We start from the raw sequence: 15,067 nt of genomic DNA on the forward strand, positions 1-15,067 counted from the left end.
TCCAGATGTTAACTGATGGACTGGAGTGCTGTGGATTACTTGTGGATTATTGTGATGTTTTTATCAGCTGTTTGGACTCTCATTCTGACGGCACCCATTCACTGCAGAGCATCCATTGCTGAGACACTGATGCAATGCTACATTTCTCCAAATCTGACGAAGAAACAAACTCATCCTAATCTCGGATGAACTGAGGGTGAGCACATTTTCATTTGTAGGTGAACTAAAAGTTTCTTACAAACTCTCTCACCTTGAAATTGCTCGCGTTGACCCATGTGGTTGCCAGACTGTCCACCATCCTGTCCAGCATGCTCTGATCGTGCTCCAGGTCATGTGACTTCTGTCTGTCCAGGATGTAGTCTATGATTTCCGGCCCCACTTGAAACCGACGTCCGACCTCTTTCTGCGTGACCTGCGCCACTATGTACTCCATGTTGGGCTCCATGACTTTGCAAAGATGGACCACGACTCAGGCCAACGCATAAAAACACAAATACTGGCCGGAAAACTGAGTTTTAGATCTTGTTACTCCAAAGACAGAATCCTGAATGGATGTGGGATGCGATGAATGCGGCTCCGGTGCAACATGTGTTAATCGAACGATATTATAATCGACAGATCATCCTTCTGCCAGGAAATCCTGCCAAACAGCCAGTCCATCACTCTAAGTCCTGCAATGCAAATTAAAGTATTAATATGTGTTGCATTTTTCACAAATCAAGTATTATAAGTCTCTTCCAAAAACTGAATGATCACTTTCACACTATAACATATATATGCAAATTTAAGGCCTCTAAATGATCAAAACTTACTCCACACCTTCTGTCGTCTGATTGGCTCTTTTAGTGTAATTGTACAAACGTCCAGCTTCAACTCAAGCTTCACGAGTCAAATCTAGACTGATTTTGATCAAGTAAACGTCATATCTCCAGATGAACACTTACTGGACTGAAGCAGCTCAGCTTTACTTGATTCTCCATCAATCATGTTTTAGAGTCTCAAATCTGATCCTCAGGATCTTTTGAGGAGCGTTTGTTTCCAGAAGCTTTACTTTCACTGTTCCTCAGCGGAGGAATGATCTTCACAAGCCTCCAGAACATCTCACATCTTCTGAGGAGCCTTTATTTCTTCAGCTCTCGATCAGCACTGGATTGCATTGCATTATTTCAATCTCATCGTACTAAAACAGATTACTGGAGATATAGAGTGATGACTGATATTTATATTGTTTTATGTAAGTATCTGCTGTACTTTTATGTAAGTACGGTTATAAATATCTCATTGATTTACATTACAAGCATCAGAATTTCATTATATAAATATCATCATCTGCAGCAAATTGCATATTTTTCCTCAGTTGAATCTCTGAATAATTGAGCTGTTTTTCCTCCATATTCTAACTATATCAGACTATATGAGCCTTAAAAGCCTGATGAATCAAATATGATACTCAAAAAAAATTTAAAAAAAATTTGTAGATTTTACATTATACTCCATCTAAAGTTTCAATAAACTGCATCCTTATAAACTATATAATTTTTTTCTGACTATTATTTCATATATCCAGCACACGTACGTCACGGAGACGTCTATTTGACGTCTGCATTACATCTGCAAGACATATTTTTTAGAGTGTTTGCTCACGTCTATAGAACGTTTCCTATCAGATGTCAAATAGACGTTTAGAAGATGTCTTTAAGATGTTTATGATTTCGAATGAATGTAAAACTGACATCTTAGAGACGTCTGCCAGATGTTTGTACACAGCAGATGCTTTCCAGATGAAGCGATCTTTAACAGACATCTTGCAGACGTGTGCTATCTGGGACAAACATCTGATAGACGTCTTTCAGACATCAGTTTTACATTCATTCTAAATCATAAACATCTTAAAGACATCTACTAAACGTCTATTTGACATCTGATAGGAAACGTCCAATAGACCTATTGCAGATGAGTAAACACTCTAAAAATATATAGATAAAATAAGATGTACGTGTGCTACCAGGGTATTTATGACATTTTAAGGTACTTCAAAGTATACCATAATAAACAAGGTATTACCATAGCACTTCGTTGTAAATTAAACACATGCAAAAGATGATGTAACACGCGTGAGAATGTACATGTACCCTATTTTTGAGGACATTAGCAGTTTAAACATTAACGAAGCAGCTGCTGTGATTGCTAATCTAACTTTAGCAGTGTTTAATTCCACCGGCTGTCTGGCTAACAGGTCTCACTATAAACAGGACTTGACACTTACACGCTAAACAAACCCAACGAGTATTACATGCTAAAAACCCGATAAAACATTAGCGGCACCAGCTAGCGTCGCGATATCGTTGCTTGGTAACGGCGAAGAATGTTGGTTGTTATTAGCAACAGTGCGAGAACCGCACGAGGCCCGAGGACTGTTTACAAACACGCTCGCGTCCGCATTTCTCAGCTCGCGTGTTTTAAAATACAAAAGCATCATATGCATTTATTTACAACCAAAATAACACTGCAGAAACAGTTGTAACCTGCGTTTCGATATCTAAACATCGTTAAAGCAATATAAATTTACCTGCGAAGCAAACTGCTATTTGTTTCAGAGAATAAGCACACAGAATACAAGTGTATTTTGTCTGTACTGATCTTTTTTTACTTGTTTATGTTTTTAAAAGTGTGGAAATCTGCCAGTAAAAACGTACACGTTTTGTTTTAATAATGTTTAGCTATTTTTTACTATTTAAAATTTGTCTACATCATTTAAAAAAGCACCTTGGTTTTTCCATGCATGCATAGATAGGCTACCATGACATATAATTATAGCAATTCAGTACCATGGTATAAGCATCACTATACCATGGTACTTCAATCACTACAGCATTTAACTCTTTTAACGTATATTTTCTCATCTCTTTCTAGTTGCATGTGCATTGCACACAGTTATATCAACTAGTAAACTATAATTTATCATCTCAATCTAGACTGACTACATCTAACTTTCGTTTCACATCAGTTTGCAAAAATTAAGATATTACAATGAATAAATCCATGCAACACAATGAATAATGATCGATATGGACACTGTAAATGATGCAGCTGCTTTTAATGTAATGTTTGCTTTGCATGCATGACTGTAAGAATGTATCCCGTTGAATTTTACTGCATGCACTAACCAAACCCAGCCACAACAAGCTGAGTCAGAACGCAATTAGTGATAAGCTCGAGGAAATGCTCGTTTGAGAACGGACGTACCTGGCATGTCGCTCTAAATCCGCTACATAGGAACCGTTTCCCGTGGGTTGATCATCAGTTGATTTTTGGAAGGAAACAGCAGAGATCTCCGCCCATTGTGCGGCTTGAAACATGAAGGTGACGCTGCGCATGCGCCAGATGGAGTCTGTTCAATTCAACTCAATAAGTATAGACCAGATAGAGCGCCCTCTGCTGTCTGTTCAGTTCAACTCAATAAGTATAGAGCAGATAGAGCGCCCTCTGCTGTCTGTTCAGTTCAACTCAATAAGTATAGAGCAGATAGAGCGCCCTCTGCTGTCTGTTCAGTTCAACTCAATAAGTATAGAGCAGATAGAGCGCCCTCAGCTGTCTGTTCGACTCATTATTATCACACGGACGACTCCTGCTCTTTAAGTTTAGCCTATATAAATTGTGAAATACAGCCTAAGTTGATTAAAAAGAAAAAAAAACCTGATAGCACACGTACATCACAGAGACGTCTATTTGACGTCTGCATTTACATCTGCAAGACATATTTTTTTACAATGATTTTGCTCATCTGCAATTCGTCTATAGGACGTTTCCTATCAGATGTCAAATAGACGTTTATAAGATGTCTTTAAGATGTTTATGATTTAGAATGAATGTAAAACTGACATCTTAGAGACGTCTGTCAGATGCTTTTACGCAGCAGATGCTTTCCAGATGAAGCGATCTTCAACAGACATCTTGCAGACGTGTGCAATCTGAAATTAAAACGTTAACATTTAAAAGTCAATTAAAAAGAATAAAACCGCTTACGTTCTGGCAAGGTTCAAATGAATGAATAAATGTTCTTCCAGTAGCATTACAAGAATTCGTCCAAATTTGTCTGGTCTTTACCCAGATAGCATACGTCTGCAAGATGTCTGTTAAAGATCTCTTCATCTGGGAAGCATCTGCTGATGTCAGTTTTACATACATTCTAAATCATAAACATCTTAAAGACATCTTATAGACGTCTATTTGACATCTGAACGTCCTATAGACGTATTGCAGATGAGCAACCACTCTAAAACACGCAGACTGAAAATACGTCTTGCAGATGTAGCTACATTTAGTTGGACGTTCGTCTAATGTTTTTTAAATGTTACTAGGTTACTTGTTTCAGAACGTTCAGAGAACATTCAAAAGTAACGTGCCCATAATAGACGTCTATTTGACATCTGAACGTCCTATAGACGTATTGCAGATGAGCAAACACTCTAAAACACGCAGACTGAAAATACGTCTTGCAGATGTAGCTACATTTAGTTGGACGTTCGTCTAATGTTTTTTAAATGTTACTAGGTTACTTGTTTCAGAACGTTCAGAGAACATTCAAAAGTAACGTGCCCATAATATTTGCAAACGTTCGAAGAAAACCTGTTTTAAAACCATTAAAAACTGGACGTTTAGAACGTATTTTCAGAACTTCATGGGAACGTTAGCAAAACATTTTTTGTTATCTGGCATATTATGTTTTTTAATTAAGTTTTAAGCTTTCTTTTACGTCTTTAAGCTTTATATGCATCAATACCAAAATATTTAGTCATTGCAAATATATATTTAATACCCGTATTCACCCCTATATATATATGCTTGGTTTCTTTCTCAAGTGTGTCAGGAAACGTTTGAATCAGTGATAAAGCGTATCTTTCGTCTTTATCAAATGCCAAATGTTTAACTGCTTCTTCCTTTTCACTTGACTTATTGGCTTATATTTGCATTGAAAACTGATGAACCATCACTTCATGTCTCAAATGCTCAAACAGAATATCTATATTGCATAAAGCTAAAGTGTTTTATGCATCTGCTTGCATGGCATAATGTCTCAGTTGTGGTCTGCAGGTTTGCACAGGCTGCAGAATTTTGGCACGCTGAGATAAAGAGTCATAATGCAGTGTGTCCTATTTAGGGACGCTGCATGGGTGGATGTTACACTAAGGCCTATTTTTCCCCAGTAGAAAACAGCGCTGACCTCTTTCTTACGCCGTCATCTGGTCACTGTCAGCTTTCAGAAGTCTTCTTGGTTTCTGTCATTCGGTGAAGATGAAAACACAGCATGTGCAAACATGACATTTAGTTGGACGTTCGTCTAATGTTTTTTAAATGTTACTAGGTTACTTGTTTCAGAACGTTCAGAGAACATTCAAAAGTAACGTGCCCATAATATTTGCAAACGTTCGAAGAAAACCTGTTTTAAAACCATTAAAAACTGGACGTTTAGAACGTATTTTCAGAACTTCATGGGAACGTTAGCAAAACATTTTTTGTTATCTGGCATATTATGTTTTTTAATTAAGTTTTAAGCTTTCTTTTACGTCTTTAAGCTTTATATGCATCATGTTTGGCAGCCCTGAACCTGTGTTCTTGTGGTTTTACTCCGCCCATCATATATAATCATGTTCCTCCTCCTTCGGTTCGAAACGCACTTGACAACATGACGCTGGACACCGAACGGACACGTATTAAGCTATTATTGAAATACGCCTTATATTAGTCTAAAACTAAACTCTGTCTAAATCGCTGTGAGAAAACAAGACTCGAGATGTCAAATGAAACACAACCGTTTTGACTTCCTGAAGTGACTGTGACTCCTCGAGCTCAGGTGAGTTTTTGTCTTCAGTCAACTGGAAATAGTTCAAATAGGTAAACAGGTTTAAGTGTGTGTGTGTGTGTGTGTGTGTGTGTGTGTGTATATAAAGTATTGTATTATAGCCTATTGTATTAGTATTTCTTATACTTTTAAATGTAAAAAATATATTTTTTTAATTTTTCCCCAGTAGAAAACAGCGCTGACCTCTTTCTTACGCCGTCATCTGGTCACTGTCAGCTTTCAGAAGTCTTCTTGGTTTCTGTCATTCGGTGAAGATGAAAACACAGCATGTGCAAACATGCACTCAGACTGAACATTAAAATAATTGCGCTGTATGTGCAGCACTATAAGTTACGACAACTGTAGACATGCTCTGTTATAGCCTACAAACATGGCAGATGTAGTCTATTGACTGAAGGAGTTAATAGGAAAGGAAATGTTATTTTCATCACTTTTAGGTTATTTACAACAAAAGCATTGACCGTGAGAGTCATGTTGCAAATATGACAAAACCTTTCAGTCTGTTCTCCACCCAAAACTATCATTTGACTTCAGGGGCCCTAAACATAGCCACTCGGTCTTATAGAACTGGTTTGACCAACTAGAAGTTAGCCAAGGTGTAACCAGTCTTACTTTTCAATTCCAATTAGACCAGTCTACCTTTTTGTAACTGATTTAAAAAAAAAAGTTATGACCAGTTTTGAAAAAATATATATATACGTATATTACATGGCTAACTTTTTAAGACTAGTCTAAGGAGTTTATGCAACCGGCCCCACATGTCTTTGAATATAATGCACGAGTCGTGTGAACTGCTGTGATATGGTGTGTTTCTGTGCTCACCGAACTGTTGTTGCGAGTGAAAGTGGAGCATGCTTTGTTGTAGTCCACAGAAAAAAGCAACAACGGTTGAATAAATGACAGAAGTTGTATCATCACGAGAAACACTGAATTCACTCGCAAAACTATTGAGTTACCAAGAAAATCTTTGCGTTCGCTTGTAAAACATTTGCATTCTCTTGCAAAGACCCAAGAAAGTTTGCATTCGCTCACAAAAGCATTATTATTTCCCTCCCACCTCATTATTTCTAACACAAGTTTTTCAAGCGAACGCTTAGTTTCTTGGAAGAGCGTAAAAGTTTTGCAGGCGAACTCTAAATATTTGCGTTCTCTCATAAAAGTATTGCGTGTGTTCTCTTGCAAAACTGTTCCAGCGAATAAAGTATGCTGTAAGAACTTCAAAATGATTTTTCTTGGCTACACGAACGTTAGGGGAATATTTCATGCATTCTCTGAATATCCTGAAACAAGTAGCAACATTTAAAAAACGTCCAACCAAAACGTTTTAGAAAAACGTTCCATTAATGATGGCTGAATAATGTTTTTGTGCAACCGTTTTGAGAACGTTATTAAAGACCAGATAACTTTGAATTAACATTTTATTAACGATACTGGAAGAACGTTTGTTCATAACTTGTTCAGAACCTTCCCTGTTAGCTGGGATTGCGTTCCCCCGTGAAATGTTCAAAATTACTAGGGTGACCATACGTGCCATTTTCCCTGGCCAGGATTTCTATATTGCCTAAAATATCTAGGTTTTGACTTTGTTTGCGTGTGCAGACAGATCGGTGTATGACATCAAAGTACCATACAGACGGTTATGCTTTCGAAACGCTCTCGAGGTACTTTGATGTCAAACACTGATCGGTCTGAGCCGCACTGCTTTTAAGTCGAACACACCTAATATGTATGCGTAATTGCATCGCTTTGACCGTAGATCCCACCTTCTCACACGCCATGATTGGTCCATTATGTACAATGCTTGCATGTTATTGGTCAAACTACTTTTCGATCATTACCTTCAGCAAGCACGAAAACAGGAAAACAAAGCCAAAACAAATCCTGGCCAGGACGTGTCCTGGGAAAATGGCACGTATGGTCACCCTAAAATTACTGAAATATAGTGTTGATGATTGCCAGGTGATCCAATTAGACAGAAGATCCAGTATTGACATCATTGTCCCTGTAGGGGCTCCGTACAAATCTGAAGAAATGAATGTGTTGATTTTCTTCTTATGTTCAGATATCCAACCCACATGGCCCACGGCAGCGATCAGTACATGTCTCTAAACTGTCCCGAGGAGAATGACGAAACCAGGAGTGAAGAGTTTGAGTCGGACCTTCACAACTGTTCCACAACCATCCAACAACCTACCCAGATCATTCTCCAGCATAACGCAGTGAGCTACACTCAGCCGCCTCTGTGTGCATTATACGCCCATCAGACACCCTTTTCCAGCTGGGACGGTCCCGTCAGGGCAGATTCCCCACACAGCCTGCCCTCCTGCCTCCCGTCTGCCGTCTACCACACGCTTTCAGAGGACGGCTCGTTTTTTCCCAGCAGGCCTCACTCTCTTCCGGGCATCTGTAGTCCGAGTCTGGAAAGTTTGGAGTATCCCAGATCTCTGCGTTCGTTTCCTCCATCAGGGAACATGTACCACTATCCCTCGACCTTGTACCCCGACACTTACCTGCGGCCGCCGTGCCCCCCGCCGCGTCACATGATTCCCGTCCATCACTACAGCTCCAGACCGGGACATCAGCCGCCCTACAGACCCTCAGGTGCGTTACGTTCAAAAGTTTAGGATTGGGATGTTTTTTTGTTTTTTTAAGGAAATTCCCAGCTTACAAAAATATGTTCCAAGAACGTTTTTCTAACATTACCATTACGTTCTGAAAACGTTATTTCTGGATGTTCTCTGAACATTCTAGACGTCCAGTTTTTTGTGTTATATGAGTGTTAAAGGAACATTCCATTCCAAACTTTATGGGAACGTTACTTTTGAATGTTCTCTGAACATTCTGAAACAAGTAACAACATTTAAAAAAATGTTTCAGAAATAAAATGTTCCATGAACCATGTATAAATAGTGTTTTTGTGCTAACGTTATTTAAGACCAGATAACTTTGAACAAACTTTTATATTATATTTTATTAAAGTTAATACTTTTATTCAGCAAGGATGCATTAGATTGATCAAAAGTGTCAGTAAAGACATTTATAATGTTAAAAAGATTTCAGAAGTCCTTTTGAACTTTCTGTTCATCAAAGAGTCCTGAAAAATTTAATGTATCACGGTTTCCACAAAAATATTGTGCAGCACAACTGTTTTCGACATTGATAATAATCAGAAATGTTTCTTGAGCAGCAAATCAGCATATTAGAATGATTTCTGAAGATCATGTGACACTGAAGACTGGAGTAATGATGCTGAAAATATAGCTTTGATCACAGAAATAAATTACATTTGAACAGATATTCACATAGAAAACACTTATTTTAAATTGTAATAATATTTCACAATTTTTACTGTATTTTATGATCAAATAAATGCAGCCTTGGTGAGCAGAAGAGACTTCTTTCAAAAACATAAAAAATATTACCGACCCAAACCTTTGAGCACTAGTGTACTTCAGGTAGAAGGAAAATTATAATTTAATTCTTAAAAATAAAGTTTATAGGTTATTCAGACTAACATTTTGATTTCTGGATGGTTTTCTAAAAAAAACAATTGAATAAAAAGACTTAAAAAACATGCTTCAATAACATCAGGCTGTAAAATAGAAATCAATAAATATGTTCCACCCATCATTTACTCACCTCTATGTTGTTTCAAAACCATTTCCTTTTAATCCGAAAGTGCAAGCTGTCCAAAGTGCACAAAAAGGGACAAAAACAACACAAAATAAATCTCATTTGCATTTGCGCGTGAGAAATCCTCATGTTTCGTTTAGTCACGTGACACTACCAAATCTGATGCAAGACATCTAAACACAGTAATTCTGAATTCAGCACAAGCATTCATGTACAAAAACAGCCTGGATCTCATGTTGATTCACAGAAGAGTCAGAAAACCCTGCAGGTGAGAGAGAATCTACACGTAAGAGCTCCTGCCAATTCAACCACAGACTCTCAGAATCACTGATAGCCTATATGTGCTTATTTTATATTCTGAATCTGCATTTTTTACTTATTTCACAGGCCTGATGCAGTACAGACAAATGGACACACGCTTCGCTGAAAAGTGAGTCCCGTAACGTCATACTACAACACTGACACTCACTCATGGTCCAGAAACAAAAGACCTTTTGCTTTCAAATCAGAATGAATGCTGAAAAAAAAGAAGGCTTGCAAATTTTAACAGTCTATGATCTGCTCTGTATGTGTGTGTCTTCAGTGGAAATGCATCTGTGAACTCCAGACAGGCCACTCAGTGTGTCACACACCTGCCACAGGAACAGAGTGAGTACTACTTCCTGTCCGCACGACAACATGACACACACACGTACAGTAACGTGGATAGACTAACGTTAGCCAGAAATTAACTTTTCCATTAAGGTGCAATATTTGTCCTCTGGTATTGATTTCCTGGACATTTTTTACATTCACACGGACAGTTTTTATAATGACCTTATTAATTGTATCTGTGTTGTCTTTAATGTCAAATACTTACATTTAACCAATGACTTAAATCACCAATAACTGTTAAAATTGTACATAAATTATTGGCTACATTTAAAAAAATAGGGACTCAGTACAGGGTAGGGCTGCAATGTTATGACAAAAATCATTATTGTCGATTTTTGCGCTTGATATTATAAGTGATTATTAATGTCGATTAATAGAATACATATAAAACGTTTTGTCACGTCATATACAGACAAACATGTCGGTTCATGATGTTAGTCTAGTCTAGCGCAACTTATGCAAAATCTCCTGTTATAATCAGTGAAGCTGCGAAAGAGCTGTGCGTGCACTCAACAAAACCCGGCGTTTTCAGCGCTGAGCTCTGATTGGCCCATTGCATTCATAATCTCAACAGAAACACGTGTGATTGGTTGTAATGCTCTACGCTGCAAAAAAACAACAACAACAATGTGTAAAAGGCAACCTTATTCTATGTGCTTAGATCTGAATGTAATTCCGCGGATTGACAGTTTTCTTTCCTTTTGAATTGCGACAGCTGTGATAGATTTAATTTAATTAAACCCTCGTTAATTTCCGACTTTGTTAGATAATAATGATTATATGGTCATTTCATGCAACAGGAAAAATACAGTGCAAAGTTTCATATGTTGTTTTGAGGCGGTTTGACCTACTCTTTGTTTTTCTCCACACAGGGAAAGTTTTCGTCACGTACGAGGCCGACAGTGAAGAGCATTTGAAGGAGATCATTAAGTTTGTGTCTTTGCTGAGGAGCAACGGCTTTGACACGCATGTACGGCCATCATTTTATAGCTTTGGGTTTGATCTCGATCTAGTTCTGTGGGTTTGGATTGATTCTTGTGTCTTCGTGCACAGATTGATGTTTTCGAGCAGCAGCTGAACAGCATCAGTAAGATCGACTGCATGGAGCGATATCTCAATGAGGTAAACACGCAGAGACAGGAAGTGACGTCGTCATCCTCTAAACAGCTACAGTTACAGTGTGTCTTTCTCTCTCCCTGCAGAAAGATTACCTGATCATCATCATCATCAGCCTGAGGTATTACGAGACCATATCAGGCATTAATGCCAGTGTGGAGGGCGACGAGAGAACGTCAAACACTGTGTACATCCACAAACAGGTCCCAATATAACCCTCACTTACTAAAATACAAGCTCTGCTTTCATTTATTATTATTGATAATACTTTTGCTGATCCCAATAGAGTTTAGGAAATACTGAATGGATTAAATAATAATAATTAATAATACACAATACTACTACTACTACTACTAATAATAATAAAAAATTAATAATAATGTTCATGATGTTAGTCTAGTCTAGCGCAACTTATGCAAAATCTCCTGTTATAATCAGTGAAGCTGCGAAAGAGCTGTGCGTGCACTCAACAAAACCCGGCGTTTTCAGCGCTGAGCTCTGATTGGCCCATTGCATTCATAATCTCAACAGAAACACGTGTGATTGGTTGTAATGCTCTACGCTGCAAAAAAACAACAACAACAATGTGTAAAAGGCAACCTTATTCTATGTGCTTAGATCTGAATGTAATTCCGCGGATTGACAGTTTTCTTTCCTTTTGAATTGCGACAGCTGTGATAGATTTAATTTAATTAAACCCTCGTTAATTTCCGACTTTGTTAGATAATAATGATTATATGGTCATTTCATGCAACAGGAAAAATACAGTGCAAAGTTTCATATGTTGTTTTGAGGCGGTTTGACCTACTCTTTGTTTTTCTCCACACAGGGAAAGTTTTCGTCACGTACGAGGCCGACAGTGAAGAGCATTTGAAGGAGATCATTAAGTTCGTGTCTTTGCTGAGGAGCAACGGCTTTGACACGCATGTACGGCCATCATTTTGTAGCTTTGGGTTTGATCTCGATCTAGTTCTGTGGGTTTGGATTGATTCTTGTGTCTTCGTGCACAGATTGATGTTTTCGAGCAGCAGCTGAACAGCATCAGTAAGATCGACTGCATGGAGCGATATCTCAATGAGGTAAACATGCAGAGACAGGAAGTGACGTCATCATCCTCTAAACAGCTACAGTTACAGTGTGTCTTTCTCTCTCCCTGCAGAAAGATTACCTGATCATCATCATCATCAGCCTGAGGTATTACGAGACCATATCAGGCATTAATGCCAGTGTGGAGGGCGACGAGAGAACGTCAAACACTGTGTACATCCACAAACAGGTCCCAAAATAAACTAAAATAGAAGCTCTGCAATAATACTTTTGCTGATTCCAGTAAAGTTTAGGAAATACTGAATAGATTAAATAATAATAATAATAATTCTTATTATTATTATTATTATAACTTTAGTGTGAGCATGCAATGTGATAATTTAATAAGCTCAAAAATGCATTGAATGCATTAAAATAATAATTATTATTATTATTATTATTGTGTATTTTTTAGGAATTATTATTATTAATAATAATATATCATAATTAATTAATTAATAATAAAAATAGAGTTTAGCATGGACGGGCAATGTGATATTTTAATAAGCATAAAAATACATTTGTTCAAACAATTATTGAATGCATTAAAATAATAATTATTATGATTACTTTTATTATTATAATTAATACTACTACTACTACTAATAGTAATAATACTTTTGCTAATTCCAATAGAGATTAGCATGAACATGCAATATGATCTTTTAATTAGCATAAAAATGCATTGCACACAGAAATATCATATGCAATAAAATAATAACAATAATTATTATTAATAATAATAACATTGTTTTTATTATTATTAATACTTTTGCTAATTCCAATAGTTTAGCATGAGCATGCAATGTTATATTTTAATTAGCATAAATATGCATTGCACACAGAAATATCATATGCAATAAAATCATAACAATAATAATAATTATTAATAATAATAATATTGTTTTTATTATTATTAATACTTTTGCTACTTCCAATAGAGTTTAGCATGAGCATGCAATGTGATATTTTAATAAGCATAAATATGCATTGCACACAGAAATATCATATGCAATAAAATCATAACAATAATAATTATTAATAATAATATTGTTTTGATTATTATTAATACTTTTGCTAATTCCAATAGAGTTTAGCATGAGCATGCAATGTGATATTTTAATAAGCATAAATATGCATTGCACACAGAAATATAATATGCAATAAAATCATAACAATAATAATTATTAATAATAATAATATTGTTTTGATTATTATTAATACTTTTGCTAATTCCAGTAGTTTAGCATGAGCATGCAATGTGATATTTTAATAAGCATAAATATGCATTGCACACAGAACTATCATATGCAATAAAATAATAACAATAATTTTTATTAATAATAATAATTTTGTTTTTATTATTATTAATACTTTTGCTAATTCCAATAGAGTTTAGCATGAGCATGCAATGTCATATTTTAATAAGCATAAAAATGCACTGCACACAGAAATTAAAAATTCAGTAAAAATAAAATAAAAATAATAATCATTATTATTATTATTTTGCTGATTCCAATAGTTTAGTGTGAACAAAAATAACAAAAAAAAATTTGCACGCACAAATATTCAATGCATTAAAATAATAATAACAGCAATATTGTTATTATTATTATTAATATTAATAATACTTTTTAATTAAATTAAACTATTTTAATTTAGTTGCTCATATGTTTTGAATAGAATAATTTTTTTTGGATGAAATATTTCACCGAGGTCATTGCAGTGCATTCTGGGATTGCATGTGCTGCCTTAGTCAAAACAAGCATAATAATATAATTGCGAGGGTTCGGTTAAGAGAGTGTGTCGCTCTGGTTACGCTTGTTAAATTCTAGTGTAAAAACAGATTTGTGACACTGTCGATATGTTTGATTTCCTCCATCAGCTGCAGAGCGAATTCATTCAGAACGGCTGCAGGAACTACAGGTTCATTCCTATTCTGTTCCCGGGAGCTAAAAAGGTTTGTGAAATTCAGCACACTGCAGTTTACCCCCAAGTATTTCAGTGGATCAAAGCATGTTTGTGAGCTTGTTACAGCACTAAACGGGTTCAACTAGTCCCACATTCTCTACACTTCACAGAGCAATGCACTGAACCGTCGAATCATGATTAATGAAGCAAATACCGACATCATTTCAGCTTCTGTAAGATTTCTCACAGCAAAGGACCTGTTTTCTTCTCGTTCTCAGTGTTACGTTCCCACCTGGCTGCAAAACACGCACGTCTACAGCTGGCCGAAAGATCGGGACGATATTCTGCGCAGGTTGATGCGTGTGGAGAAATACAACCCTCCTCCCATCGGCCCTCTGCCGACCATAGTCTCCATTCCCCTTTAGAGCAGCGTCCTGCTTCCACTGTGACAAATGACCCAGAACCAACATCAGCCACGATTAAAGGGGTCATATGGTGTTGCTAAAAAAACATTATTTGGTGTATTTGGTGTAATGAAAAGTGTTTATGCGGTTTGTGATGATGCCCTGTCCGGCCGGAGCGACGACACAAAAACATTAAAACCCATTATAAACGAGGCATTTGTTGCATCCAGCGAGGACATAATTACTGATTATAATGACTTTTTACGCGTTGCGTTGAATCGCGCCGCGTAAACATAAAACCATGTCTGCATTTGTGATCGGAGAAATGACAAACAACAAGCGCTACTCTACACTGCTCAAAACCCGCGTTTGAATCATCAGTGGCAAATTATTTAAATAT

At 36.7% G+C, this 15,067-nt stretch overlaps 2 protein-coding genes across 2 annotated transcripts in view; one reads left to right on the forward strand and one right to left on the reverse strand.

Annotated features, from left to right (window-relative positions):
• Positions 1 to 3,369, reverse strand: part of LOC107746554 (CLIP-associating protein 1-like) — a 52,652-nt gene extending 49,283 nt beyond the window's left edge. Inside the window, exons 1-2 of the mRNA XM_016560810.1 lie at positions 3,247 to 3,369; positions 251 to 671 (exon numbers count right to left, since the gene is read on the reverse strand). Of these exons, the coding sequence (XP_016416296.1) occupies positions 251 to 445 (195 nt within the window). The 5' untranslated portion in view covers positions 446 to 671; positions 3,247 to 3,369. The remainder of the gene's footprint in view (positions 1 to 250; positions 672 to 3,246) is intronic.
• Positions 3,370 to 5,674: 2,305 nt separating this feature from the next.
• On the forward strand, positions 5,675 to 14,771 carry LOC107746556 (adapter protein CIKS-like). The gene is made up of 9 exons (XM_016560812.1): positions 5,675 to 5,854; positions 7,926 to 8,464; positions 9,884 to 9,926; positions 10,080 to 10,144; positions 11,023 to 11,120; positions 11,204 to 11,272; positions 11,353 to 11,469; positions 14,238 to 14,312; positions 14,542 to 14,771. The coding sequence occupies exons 2-9, from the start codon at positions 7,939 to 7,941 to the stop codon at positions 14,686 to 14,688; spliced, it is 1,140 nt and encodes a 379-aa protein (XP_016416298.1). The 5' UTR covers positions 5,675 to 5,854; positions 7,926 to 7,938; the 3' UTR covers positions 14,689 to 14,771.
• The last annotated feature ends 296 nt before the right edge of the window (positions 14,772 to 15,067 follow it).

Source organism: Sinocyclocheilus rhinocerous, unplaced genomic scaffold (assembly GCF_001515625.1).
Source record: "Sinocyclocheilus rhinocerous isolate Xijiao unplaced genomic scaffold, SAMN03320098_v1.1 scaffold1791, whole genome shotgun sequence".
Lineage (NCBI taxonomy): Eukaryota > Metazoa > Chordata > Actinopteri > Cypriniformes > Cyprinidae > Sinocyclocheilus > Sinocyclocheilus rhinocerous.

Coding starts and splice junctions, on each gene's coding strand:
- LOC107746556 (XM_016560812.1), top strand. CDS start 7,939: ATGGCCCACGGCAGCGATCAGTACATGTCTCTAAACTGTCCCGAGGAG. Junction 10,145..11,022: donor ACACCTGCCACAGGAACAGA/GTGAGTACTACT, acceptor TTCTCCACACAG/GGAAAGTTTTCGTCACGTAC. Junction 14,313..14,541: donor TGTTCCCGGGAGCTAAAAAG/GTTTGTGAAATT, acceptor TCTCGTTCTCAG/TGTTACGTTCCCACCTGGCT.